The sequence below is a fragment of the Fundulus heteroclitus genome, chromosome 9 (assembly GCF_011125445.2).
Source record: "Fundulus heteroclitus isolate FHET01 chromosome 9, MU-UCD_Fhet_4.1, whole genome shotgun sequence".
Lineage (NCBI taxonomy): Eukaryota > Metazoa > Chordata > Actinopteri > Cyprinodontiformes > Fundulidae > Fundulus > Fundulus heteroclitus.
The window spans coordinates 7,951,572-7,965,353 of NC_046369.1; the positions used below are offsets into that span (position 1 = coordinate 7,951,572).

A 13,782-nucleotide genomic window follows, 5' to 3' on the forward strand; every position below is an offset into this window, starting at 1 on the left:
GTTTTTGTATGATCAATCCACTCTGTAAAGATGGCAATACGAGTAAAAAACGATTATTTTAACGTACTGTCCATTGGTTTTTCTCTTCCTGATAATACACTTAATGTTTGTCTCAGGTGTTCCTGTGACCCTCGGTTGTATTTTTTTTATTTTTATTTTTTTTTATTTTACTTACTTCATAAGTGAAAGCTGAGAGAGTTGTGGCGCTCGTCTCTTGCAGTGACCGCGTGCGAGCCCAGCGCCATGTCTGAAGCAGTGGCGGTGGAGCCCCCACAGGCAGGAGGCCTTCTGGGGTCGTGTGGCGCAGGAGAAAGTTCAGCGTCCCTCGACGACTGCATCACGGACACAGCAAAGTAGGTCAACACAAACGCGTGGCAATGTTTATTTCAGGACATAATAAAACTTAATGTGTACATTTTGTTATGTGGTATTAGAAGTTATTCTTACCTGGGTTGCAATTAGGTAGCAGCCAGTGAACGGTTTGCTAAGTAGGACAGAGGGCTGGATGATGTAGAAACAAAGCATAATGATAAAATAGAAATCGTATTGATCGATGTCGATAATTATCAACAAATTTAAAACATGTATTTTAAGGGCAGCCCTGATCATTTTATGTTTTTTTATAATAAAGAACACAAACACTGAATTCAAACTCAACCAACTTTTTACCAAAACTGCAAGTTTTCAAAAAAGAAAAAAGATGTTCTCTGAACTCTTTTAAGGGGGCGGAGCTTAGTTCCTGGGTCTGCGGTTGTGTTTGGTTGGGAGGATGTACTGACTGTAATATTAACCTACAGTAATTTAATCTAATGTTATATTAATGCAAAAGGAAAGAAAACTGTTATTCTGTTGAACTTTTTACTTACCTTTTTTTTATATCATCGATATACGTCAGTCGATAGATATATATTGTTATTGAATTATCGTCCAGGCTTGGTATGTTTCAGGAAGATCTTTCTACCTCAAGACCTGCTGCAAGTTCATAAAAAAGTTTCTTATTTCTCCGTGGCCTCAGAAAACTCTCCAAAAACCCAGAAAAGCTAAAAAATATAAATAGTCACATGCTCTACCTTCAAATATCTGTGCTCTTTATTTAGTGACATCTAAAAATAGCTAAGGCTCATATTATGGAAATCTATTTTTATTATGATTTTAACCCTTTAAAGTCTGATACAGGTCATTTAGAGGAAACTTCACCTTAAAAAAACAACAACATATTTTTGGTTGCTTTAAAAAAGATGTTTAGACCCAAATCATATGTTTTCCTCATTTTTATATAGGGTGGGTAAATATATATTCATTTGTAAATTGTATCATAAGGTAAATACTGACTTTGTTTTTATATTTGTATATAAAAACGATGCATTTGGAGCCGGTAGAGCCGATCTATTTATCTGCTCTGAGGGGAATATACTGCATACACGGTATAAATGCCCTAACACACTGCAAAAACTGATCTAAAAATAAGCAAAATTTTCTTAAACATAGTGTTTTCTTCCTTGATCTGAGCAGGTAAATATGATCATTTGCCAATGGAATGAGTATTTTGCCCCCCAAATCAAGATAATTAGACATCCTGCACTTAAAATAAGATGATGGTGACGAATTGTTCCTATTTTAAGTGCAAAAATCTTATTCTATTGGCAGATCATCTTATTTACCTGCTCAAATCAAGGACAGATACACTAATTTTAAGAAAATTTTTACTTATTTTTAGTTCCGTTTTGCAGTGCATGCGCGTCAGCTTTAGTTTGATTAGTTTAGTTTGACTGAAACATTTTCTTACTTATCACCACTTTTGACACGGAAAGTAGGAAATCACAATCTCGTTTAAAAGACTTTTTGAAAGGTTGGTTTAAAGAGACAAAGCTTTTGGTTCAATCCAAACTTCATCTGCACCACTAAATACCTCTGGAGTCTAGGCTAACTGTGTTTTCTAGATGACTGTGTGTATTTTATTGTGACCTGTATATAAATAACGCCCAAAACGATGACGGCCACTGTCAGCCCCGGATGACTTAGCGCAGTTACCGCTCTCCTCCAGATTCCACCCCCCCAGCTCTTTTAAGGAAGCTGCTTACTAATAAGTGTCCATGTTTTTCATCCTTCCTGTTCCCCAGTGAGTCTTCAGAGGAAGAGTCCACGGGGGAGAAGGACGAGGAGATGGCTGCCCGGCACGCAGCCCCCCCCACCACCAGCAGCAGCACGAAGACCGAAGCGGCCGCTGAGGTGCAGAGCTCAGACACACAACTGGGTGAGGCCTGAAGGAACACCGCCACGTGTTTATTTTGTCTGAGCGACCGGGTTTAATCTATCAAAATAAGATTAAAAGAGCCTTTTTAGGCTTTGCTGCAACCTTGGATGCAGTTAGTCTGTCTGTTCTCGTCGCTGAAGTCAGCATTTGTGGCCAAACGTCTTCCTGAGGAAGCAGAATCCACATTCTTTGGCAGAACAAACGTTGCTTCCTCTTTCCTCCCCTTAAACCCAACTGTGACGTTTTTTTTTTTTTTGTTTCCTGTTAAAGCCACTCAGGGAAAAGTCTTCCCTTCCATGTTACCTAAAACGATAACAACAGACTCCATATTTTAATGTTTAAATCACAGTGAATATCCGCTAAAACGTCTGTCGTCTTGTTTTTTAGACAGTTGTATTCTGTGGAAATGTGTTAAATAGAGCCAACAGGGTTTGTTTTCCATGAGAAAGTTATTCACCCTCCTGCCTGTTAGAGGAACTGATAAGCAGCTGTTGGTCCCTGCAATAAATCCACCATGTGGCTCCACTTTATGCTCAAAACATCCTGCTGATTGTTAGACCAATAACCCATCTGTTCTTTCACGCTGTAAACTCCCAGCAGGGCGAAAAAGCGTTCGGCGGGTTTAATTATTAAAAATCCTTTGGGTTTTATGAAACCCAGAAGACAAGATGGTGTCTGCTTTAATCATTTTACAGTCGCTACGTCGGGCAAAAGCTGATCTGCTGGAGGTTTTGAGAGACCGGAGTACGTTTGAAACATTTAAATAGTTCCTCTCTGACAATAATTATCTGTAAATGTGACGCACAGCTGGGTTTTTGCCCTTTTAAGGTTTTTCTCAATAGTTTTTCTATTCAAATTAAATAGAAAATGTGATTCAAACCAGGGATCAGCTGACATTTTTATGACCTCTCACTACTGATTTACAAGAGAAACAAGATTTTTTTTTTTTACATTCACTGTAAAAATAGACACACATCCTGTTTTCTCTTGGTGTTTGACCTCAAAATCTGACAAATTTCCCCCATTCGGGGGGGGGGGGGGACTACTTAAAGTGTTTCCATTAGCAGAATAATAAAAAAGGGAGTCCCAGCAAACTGCTAAGAGCAGCTCAACCCAAATTAGACAGTTTTAAAGTTTGGAATCATATGCAAACATTGGAGTTTAAAAAACAATAAAAAAAAAACTCTGCAAATTCCTAACTGACCTAAAAATTGAGAAAGGTTTCGTTAGGGCTGGGCGATAAATAGATTTTTTTCGATTAATTTGAATTTGCATCTCCTGCAGATTTAATTTTGGAAAATTAATTTTAGCCAATGCGGTCTCCTGGGCTTGCATAAAACGTTGCTCTATATCAGTCCTGAAAGGGGAAATGACTTTGGTAAGAGCACACAAAGTTAAATATATGTTTAGGAAATTATATCGTCAAAAAACTCAAAAGAGGAAACCTTTTTTACCGTAAGACGAGGCACTTTAATTTAATCATTTGCTCTTTTTTTTTTAAGTTGGAGCGAAGTTACACAAGTGAAGTAAAGTCTGTTCTTAGATGCGTGATACGACTAGCAGCAAAGATTTTGTGTTATATTTTCAATATTTACTGTGCCATCTTGTTTTATAAGCAGGTTTTTAAGCTTATAATAAGTTGCAATTTGATTTCAGGTAAACTCTCAGATGAGATTATTAAAATAAAAGTATGTTTAAAAAATTTTATTCAGCAATTCGTTTTTATGAAACAAAAGGGAAGAAAATCGAGTACATCTGATTTGGTTTAAAGTCTGATTTAATTTTAAACAGTGTCTGTAAATATCTGGTTTCAACCGTAAATACACGCAGCACACAGCGCACCTGTGATGCTCGAGGTTTAATTCCTTTATAACAACTTCATTAGAGTCCTAAAAGCATGTTTTACCTCCTCTGGCTGTGTTTTTCGGTGACGTGGCCCGACTGTCCTGCCAGGAGTTTAGATAAGTTTCAAAACGCTTTAAAAGGCCAGAGGGTCATGAGAATAAACAGTACAAGTCACTAGGGCTGAACAATTTTGGAAAATAATCTAATTGCGATTTTTTTATCTTTTTTTTTTTTTTTTTTTTTTTTTTTTTTTTTTTTTTTTTTTTTTTTTTTTTTTTTTTTTTCCCCAGTGTCCTGTCTAGCACTATGGCAATAGGAATTGATATCTCAATGCCAGATGGAGCTCGACAGATTTTGCTTTTACAAGTGGAGCAAACAGCTTTCGCCATAGTGCTCTACTTGATTTATGCTTTTAAATAGCTTTATTATGATTCCTGCAAGGAGAATTTCAAATTATATGGACATGACAATGGGAGAGTAAAGGAAGAACAAAAAGTGAAAGAAAAGAAAAAGAGTAGAGGTGAAAGAAAGAGGAGATAAAAGGAAGAGAATGATAAAATGTCCTCTGTCTGCTCCATCACCTGGAAAGAGACACAAAAAGAACAGCACAACCAATAGACATAAAGCAACAGATACACTCGAATAACACCTAGATGCCATTGCTAAATCATATATATTATTATGTAAGCTGACATGTGTAATGTGATATTTGAAAAAAGAAAGTGACACAACATAAATAAATAAATAAATAAATTATAAGATTACTGTATATAAGTGAACACTTAATACCTGGGACCCAGCACCAGTGGGAGATGTGAAAGTGCACTAGTTTAGGTGAAGATTATCCAGAAATAGCTTGATAGTGATTGTGGAGAACCAAAGAGCCACCTTCCCCGAGCACAGAGGCAGGCGTCAGGGGACCCGTAGCCCCGGACTCCCAAAGGGGTCCCTAAAGCAGGTCGCCCAGGAGGGGCCGACACAGGATATCTGCAACCCCCCCCCCCAAGGAAGGAGCAGAGACGACCCCGAGGAAATCCCCCAGCCACCGCAATGCCGACGCCCTCAAGAGCCGCGGAGACGAGCCCGTGGGCTCCGCCGGCAGCCAGCCCCGCTGAAGTGGTCCCGGCCATGGGCCCTGAGGGCCAGAGGCCCCAGGGGCGCCCCGCCCCCGCGACGAGGGCCCCGGCCGCCCCCCGGGGGGCCAGGCCCCGCGAAGAGGCCGCCAGGAGCGGGCCGGCGCACGCCCGGGAACCCGCCCCAAACCCGAAGCCAACTAATGCGCCAGGGGGCCAAGGCGCCCGCCAACGAAGTGGAGGAGGGCAGGACGTGGGGGGATGGGCTCCGCACCTATCGGAGACTTGAGATGTTCTTGGGAGAGGGAGCGGACCACACCCATACCTGGAAAAAAAAAAAAAAAAAAAAAAAAAAAAAAAAAAAAAACTCATTCACCCCATCCCTCCCTTGTGCCCCACTCGCCACACACAAAAAAAAAAAAAAAAAAAAAAAAAAAAAAAGACGCTGTACACACATTCCCACATAACACTCACATCCAACACTGACCAAAGGGGGGAGGGTCACCCCAAATCGACTATACGACTGCTTGTGCCCGACCCCCGGCCCCGGCCCCCGACCAGACGCCCCCCGGACCGGGCCCCCCCAAGAGGGCGGGCCAACACGACCCGCACGAGCCACCCGGCCAGAGCCCCCCCCTCCCCCTAAATACCTAATAAACCCACTCCCTCCCCCCACCTTGCCCTTGCCATCCCTGCCCCCCGCCCCCTGGGGGGAGCGGAGGCATCAGCCCCAGACCTGGTAGGCCGCTGACTGCACACCGCAGCCCCCCGCCAAGACCCCGGACACAGTGGCCCGCACCTCCTCCAGGCCCCAGACTCCTTGCCTCCATCGGAGAACGGGGGTGTGCAGAAGACCCCGACCCTCCCTACGCCTGCTCAAATGTTGTGTTGTTGCATGTTGTTCTCAAGTGCGTTTAAAAACTGGGAGCGCCGAAGGGGATGCACGGCACAGCCCACCCCCCTTTCGGAAGGAAGCTGTTGCCAGCGCACCCCCTCCGTGTGACTGCCCAGAACCCTCAATGTCTAAGTGGGAGAGGAGGTGAAGGGAGCCGTCCGAGGTGAGGCCCACACAACATAAGCCCCCTCCCAGACGTCTTCCCCCCACCCTCCCCTACCATGGCCTATATGAGTGTGTGTGATGTGAAAAATGTTTGAAGTGAAAGTGTCTAAGATGCAAAATAAAATTGGGGAGAGGGGCGTCACCAGAAAGTGGCAACCTCCAGTAACGCCCCCTCCCTCATGACCTACATGTGTGGCGGCGTGATGGAGCAGGCAGAGGGAGGAGTCCGGGGATGGGGAGCAAATGACTGGGAAGCCAACCCAGGGAGCCAGCTCCCCTACTGACTCCAATAGGCACCCCCGCTCCCCGAAAGCCCCACCTAGAGAAGGGGGCCTCGCCAGCGGCACCACCGTAGCCCGGGGGCCAGGGAGAGGCCGCAGGGCCCGCCAGCCAACCACCCACCAGGACCAACACCTAAGCCCCCCCCAGCCCACCCACCAAGCCTACTTAAACTAAATAAATAAAATTAATAAATAAATAAATACATAAATAAATAAATAATTAATAATAATAATAATAATAATAATAATAATAATAATAATAATAATAATAATAATAAGAGGGGGGGACCCTGGCCAGCCGGCCCGCACGAGCCACCCCAACCCCACCCCCCAGGTGAAACCCGCACCGGAAGACGACACGGACCAGGACCGGGACAGGGGGCCGGACACAAGCCCACCAGAACGTCAACCCCCCCCAACCCCCCCCCCCCCACCCGTGGATTTAATCCCTCCCCAACATTAACGTTCAAACAACTCACCATACATTCGACAGTAGACATCCAGGCTGGGTAGATCCCTACTCCCCCTCCTTTCCCCCTCCCCCCACTGGCAGAGTGCCTTCCCAATAAAGGAGAAGAGCATCTGCCCAGAGGTGTTAATGACCATGCCCCCCTACCAGCTCAACGGGCCCCGAGGCCCCCAGCGCACCAGAGGCCCCGTGCAGGGGCGGACACCCGGGCGCGCGCCGGCCCACACCAAAAGCGGCACACCCCCCGGAACCGGAACCCCCGAGGCCCCGCCGGGGCCCGCGCCCGAGGGCGGCGCGCCCCAGGGACCCCAGACCCCCAGACCCACCCCGGCCCCACCCAGCGGCAGCACAGCTACCAGGTCAGTAACCCACGTCCGTCAACACGCAGCTCCCAAAGAGCGCCGCAAGCGGCTGCTGTAGGCCACCCGTAGGCCTCCCAAACTCCTCCCAGATGGGGGCAACAGACCCCGGAGCCGGATCCACCAGGCGCCCTACTCCAAGTGCCCCCAGGGCCCCAGGTACCCCTCCATCCAGCCACTGCGCCCTGCAGGAAGCAACCCACCGCCCCCTATTCCACTAAGTGATGGTGTTGATCAGAGGATCCCAAAAAGACCAATCAGATGTGGAAGCAGATGCTGTCTCTAGATTAATATGATCCAACAAAAGGTCTCTATACTGATTGATACTGAGATTTTGTTTACTTTTCCAATTCATGAGGATAGTTTTCTTTGCGATGCATAAAGCAGTAAAAACCATGTAAACTATTTCTTTTTTCAGAGGACTTTCCTCAAAATTACCGAGCAGGCAAACTGATGGGGATGGTGTAATCTTACAGCTCAAGCACCTTGATAAGTCCTTACATATCTGTGTCCAGAACCTCTGGACTGGTGTGCATAACCATAACGCATGAAAATAATTATCAGGATGATTGCCTATGCAGTGTGGGCAGATATTAGATTGTGCCAGACCCATCTTGAATAATCTTTGTCCTGTGTAATGTACTCTGTGAAGGATTTTGTATTGTATTAGTTGTAAGTTGGTGTTTCTAGTCAATTTGAAAGTTCTTAGACATGTCTGAGCCCAGAAATTTTGTTCAAAGGTGCCAGATAAATCTTTTTCCCACTTCATTATAGGAAGAGATATCGAATTATCTATTTTAGTCAGTGTCCTGTATGATTTAGACAGTAGTTTGGGGGGGGTTAAATCTAAGAACTCTATTATATTAGTTGGGACTTGTAAACCACCATTAATATGCTTATATTTATTTTTAATTATAGATTTAAGTTGTTCATATTCCAAGAATTTATTTTTACTAATGCCATATTGCATATTTAGTTTAGCAAAATTGATGAACTCGGTTCCGTCAAGTAGATGTTCCAGATATTTAATACCTTTATTCTTCCAGTATGTAAAATTTATCATTTTATTATTTTGTAGGATATCAGGGTTATTCCAGATAGGTGTACGACTGCATGGGATAAGGGATGACTTTGTCATTTTGAGGAACTCCCACCATGCTGTCAGAGTAGAACTAATGTTGATATATTTGAAGCATGTATGCCGTTTTATATTTGAGCTTATAAACGGCAGATCTGAAATCATTATATTATTGCACATTTCCTGTTCTATATCTAACCAAGGCTCATCTAAAAGACTATTTTTTATCCATTTAGAGATGTATTGTAGCCTATTTGCTAAGTAATAGTTATGGAAGTTAGGCAGATCTAATCCTCCCCTGTCTTTAGTCTTCTGTATTGTCTTTAAGCTAATACGTGGGGGTTTATCTTTCCAAAGAAATCTAGAAATGGCAGAGTCTAGAGATTTAAACCAGTCAGATGATGGTTTATTGGGGACCATTGAAAATAAATAATTAATTCTAGGTAGGACCATCATTTTTATTGAAGCTACCCTACCCATAAGTGTGATTGGAAGCGATTTCCATCTTTCAAGGTCCTCTTCTATCCTGTTTAAAAGTGGGGCATGGTTAAGTTTAAGTAAATCTGTTAATTTATTCGACACAGTAATACCTAAATATTTAATATTTCCTGATTGCATTTGTAAATGCAATTTTTTTATCTTAATATTGCGATTTAATGCGATTTTATCCCCCCAGTTTAATTTATCACGTCTTTTCAAACATATACAAACAACAAATCATTTTGTTTCCTCGCTGTGCAGATTAGTTGCTAAAAGACCCGCAGCATCTAAACTCGGAGCAGTAATAATTGCGTTCTTCCTACAATATATTTCAACCAAAATTGCAATTTTGACTTTTCTCTGCATTAAACACAGGCAACAAAAATGGCGTCTAAATAAAGACGTTTGTAAACAAGGACTATTTAAAACAAGAACTTTTAATGTTTCTATTAATCAGAATATTATTCAAGAGAACATCTTTTAGTTGATTTGGACATCGATCCTTGTTGAACATGAAGTACAGCCAACAAGTAGGTCTATGTATTAAACTGATTGACCTGTACTTAATGCTATGTATAATTATACAAACTCTAATACAAGTAATAACATTAGATCATCTCACTCCTGCAACTGTCTTCCCTTCCATGTGGAGGCAAACCCACTTTAAACATTTTACCAACACCTAAAGGACGCGTCTAATTCCCTAATTGTTACATAGCCGTAAATTGCAGACTCTGCGATTTGGAAATTGCGTTTTTTTAAATCGCGATTATATTGAAAATGCGATTAATTGGTCAGCCCTACAAGTCACAAGGTTGGATACACCTTCGTTCAATGAAGTTTCCTTATTTTTTACTACTTTCTACACGTTGGTACGTTGTAAAGATATCAAATCGAATCAAAAGTATATAAAATTATGTAGCAAGCAAAAAAAAACATCTTTTATACTTTAGATCTTTGTTTTGATCACTCTTGCCGTTCTCTCTCTAAGCCTTATGAGGATAACCACCTGATAAAGTTTTCCAGCAGCCTTAAAGGCAATAAAAGTAAAGACAAACCACGGAGCGTCCTGACTGGTTGCTATAGCCGCTCAAATATCCGCAGCTCAGACTGCGTTTGTGCAGATTAACCAAACAGCACGCTGACATTTCGTTTGTCTTTGAAATCGTGCAACGTCGTGCATGAATGACTGCATAAAGGTTTCATCGTTATTATCGAACCCGTCTCCTGTGTTTCAGTGAATGCCCACCAGGGCCCAGAGTGCCGGCTCTGGACGACGCGGCGCGACGGGGAGGTGAAACTCAGGGTGGGGGACTCTGGCGTGGCTGCGGAGACCCCTCTGACGGTCAACCAGATGTTCGCCGCCGCTGCAGAACGTTTCGGTGACTTCACAGCGTTGGGCTGGAAGGAGGGCGAGCAACAGAAAACCCTCAGCTACAAAGAGTACTACCAGACGTGCCGCAACGCTGCCAAGAGTTTCTTGAAGGTTGGTGCTCTTTTCTGTCGTCCTAATCTGATCAAAAACTCTTTGTGGTGGAAGCTTTCTACCTCTAACCGGGTTTACCTTCCTTTCTTTCACAGTGAAAACTCCCTTTTTTCAGCGTATGACCGGATTCTTTCAGTTTAAACTGGTTTAGCAGGCTCTCTCCTGACCTACATGATTCCCTGCTTTAATTCTCCTGATTTAATTGAATTGTTTCCCCTGAAAGTGAATTACTGAAAAAAAGAAGTTGCAGATTACTTTTACTTCCGTATGAAACGTGAAGTCATTTCAGCTGAAAGGGTCCCTTAATCGGTCCATTAAGACCAAAACTTTAGGCTCTAAAGGAGATTTAAGCTCTTGTAAGTTCTGAGAAGCTCACGTGTGATTTGTTAAAGCAAGGGCTGCTTTAGCCGGCTGTTCAGGCAACTTTTAAACTTTTGGAAAGCAGAAACAGTCTGTTGCACTGCAAAAAAGGAACTTAAAATAAGTAAAATGTTCTTAAAATTAGTGCGTTTGTTCTTGATTTGAGCAGATAAATAAGACGATTTGCCAATGGAATAAGGTTTTTGCACTTAAAATGGGTACAACCCAGCTCCATCATCTTATTTCAAGTGCAGGATGTCTAATTATCTTATTTTAGGGGTGAAAATATTCATTCCATTGGCAAATAATCTTATTAACCTGCTCAAATCAAGGACAAATACACTAACTTTAAGAACATTTTACTTATTTTTAGATCCGTTTTTGCAGTGTGGGATAATCAAGAGTTACTCTGAACGTTCTGTCTGACGTGGCGCGGCCAAGGCGTAGATCAGTGTGAGACGTTCTGCGAATGTTTTGGGGTCAAACCTTGGATCTCCTACTGGGGCGTAAATGCAGTTGGTAATTTTGTCCTCTTAGGAAAAAAAAGAATAATCTTAAAATCCTAATTCTTGGAACAACTTTAAAAAACTTTTGTATTTCTTTATCTGCTGTAGAACTGTGAGACAGTTTCAGAGTGGAAATGCAAGAATGATCAAAAATAAAGTTTAACATTTTTTTTTTTTTTTAAGAAATGATTGAATGTCACTTGGCTGATGCGGACTTAGATCGTCTGAAAATGTTTTATTGAGTCCGTTCTCACCTTTTCCTTTCTTTGCTGGTTTGGTTTGCTGAATCTGAAAAACTGGAACCACTTGCAGAGCATCGTTAAAGAATATTTAAAAAAAATCATTAGAACACAACAGAATGACATTATGGACCTATTCAAGTCCAGATCAGTGACCAAAGCTAAAAAAGTGCTGGCAGGCACCCCCCCCCCCCCCTACAAAGAGAGTTTAAGCCCCTCCCTTCAGGTAGGACAGACTGAAAAACTCTTTTGTCTCTACAGTCACTGGCTTTTTAAACAAACTGTAGATTATCAGGTCCTGATTTAAGGTCGCTATCTAATTGCTGCACTTTATCTTTAATTTTAACTTCAACTTCAGCTTTTATCGTTAATGTTTACTTCTAGTCTTAGCTCCAGTCGTATCTTTTGCAAATGTGTTTTAGATTGATCTCTTTGACTTTTATAGGTCACTTCTTATCCTTCTGTCTTGTCTATTGTTTGTTTTATTAGGTGATAATATTATTATCACTGCTATTACTTGCTGCAAATTAATTAAGTCTGTAGGCATCCATGTTTTATGTCGCTGTTGTATTTCTGTGTCGTGGGTACAGTATATAAATGTAAAATGCTCTGATAAGTATTTGCCGCCTAATATTGTCTGTTTTTTGTTTAGTTATTGTTTTGTTGGGTGTAAATGTAGGAAAAGGAAATCTATCAAAAGCAACTTTTCTCTATGTTATATGGTAATTATGGTTTGGGTAAAACTAATAACTACTTAAGTACCATGAACTGTTTGCAATAACTGTCAGTCTTTTACATCTCTGCGGAGGATTTGTTTTCATTTAGCCACATTGGAGGATTTAATTCCAGTTTAATTCCAGACTGACGATGCAAATCCAAAACTTTCATTTAGTTTTTATTGCCATTCAGAAGTGGACTTGCTTCTGTTGTTGTTCCGGATCAGTCGTCCTTTGGCTTTTGGAGTAAATTTGATAGGCGCGCGACTTCTACGAAGTAATGGAAGCGTCATGTTTTCTTTATGTGTGGCTAATAAACCCAAAGCCTTAGAAATCTCCCTTTTAACTCTTTACAAACTGATACATTTCAACAGCTGGGTCTCTTGTCTATTTTTATTTGAACGAGGCTTGATTTGCTGCGTCTGAAGATCTTTTCGCCTACTTCGTGTTGTTAGTCAGGTACTGTTCATGTAATCCTGCAGGTTTAACAGCAAACAGGCAGGTGTGTGAGGAGCTTTCCCCCCTAAATAATTAACATCCTCATTTGAAAACCACTCTTTGAATTAACCCGGGTTATCCTTGATATTAAATGAGTTTGGTGATCTGAAAACATTCAAGAGTGACAAAAAAAAAATGCAAAATAAAAAACACAAAATCTACGAGAGGTGAAATAATTTTACAGCACTGGACATTTTAATGTGTAAATAAATGTCTTTTAAATATCTGGTGGCTGTTTTATATGAAGGAATATAAGCAAATGTATTTAAAAAAAATATGAGCATGAATGGAAATTCTGGTCCAATCATGATTGAAATGCGCCGATTATTAGATTATTGGATTATTCGCTTTTAGTTTCGTCCTTTTCCATTTGACTTTAAATTGTTGTGTAAAAAGTGTTTATGTCTCATTTATTTGTGAATATTAAATCAGGTTTGTCAACACTGACTCATATGTACAACATGTACGTTCCAAACGGGGTGTAGCATGAATGCCTTCATCGTCTCCCCTGGTGTAAACTGCTAAAATCCGTTAACCGTTGGATGTTTTTGTATTTTTTCTTGCTGTTTTTCTGCAGCTCGGCTTGGAGCGATACCACGGAGTCGGGATCCTGGGCTTCAACTCTGCAGAGTGGTTCATCGCTGACATCGGAGCCATTCTGGCAGGGTGAGTTTCTGACGCCTCTGGTTCGATATTCACATGTTGAAAACACGTTTTATCAGAGCGGCTGTCTCTGTATTTACATATCTTTCATAGCTTAGTGACTGAGATAAGCCAGAACTCGACCTCGGCTGGCAGGTTGCTTCTTAGCCTTGATATTTTTTTTGTTGTGATTGATTAAAGCGGTATGCTGAACAAGAAGCTGACTCAGCGATAACTCTATTTATTACTTATCCCATGTTGGCTGTATATATGTCCTTCAAAATGTTCCCTTTTAATCTCGTTTTGCTCAAATAGTCTTGAAAATGTTAATTTGAACTGTAGATATGATAACATCCTTTGATTTTGAACATATTAGGCATATTTTTTATGCAGTTTTTGTTCAGTTTACTGAAGCACCCACCTGACGGCAAGTTTA

The 13,782-nt window shown here is 41.7% G+C and overlaps 1 protein-coding gene across 2 annotated transcripts in view; it reads left to right on the plus strand.

Annotated features, from left to right (window-relative positions):
* The window catches only part of acsbg2 (acyl-CoA synthetase bubblegum family member 2), a 44,154-nt gene that overhangs the window by 13,710 nt on the left and 16,662 nt on the right, over positions 1 to 13,782 (plus strand). For both annotated transcript variants that reach the window (XM_036140949.1, XM_036140948.1), the window contains exons 2-5: positions 221 to 353; positions 2,121 to 2,254; positions 10,138 to 10,385; positions 13,282 to 13,370. In XM_036140949.1, coding sequence (XP_035996842.1) covers positions 244 to 353; positions 2,121 to 2,254; positions 10,138 to 10,385; positions 13,282 to 13,370 — 581 coding nt within the window. In that variant the 5' untranslated portion in view covers positions 221 to 243. The remainder of the gene's footprint in view (positions 1 to 220; positions 354 to 2,120; positions 2,255 to 10,137; positions 10,386 to 13,281; positions 13,371 to 13,782) is intronic.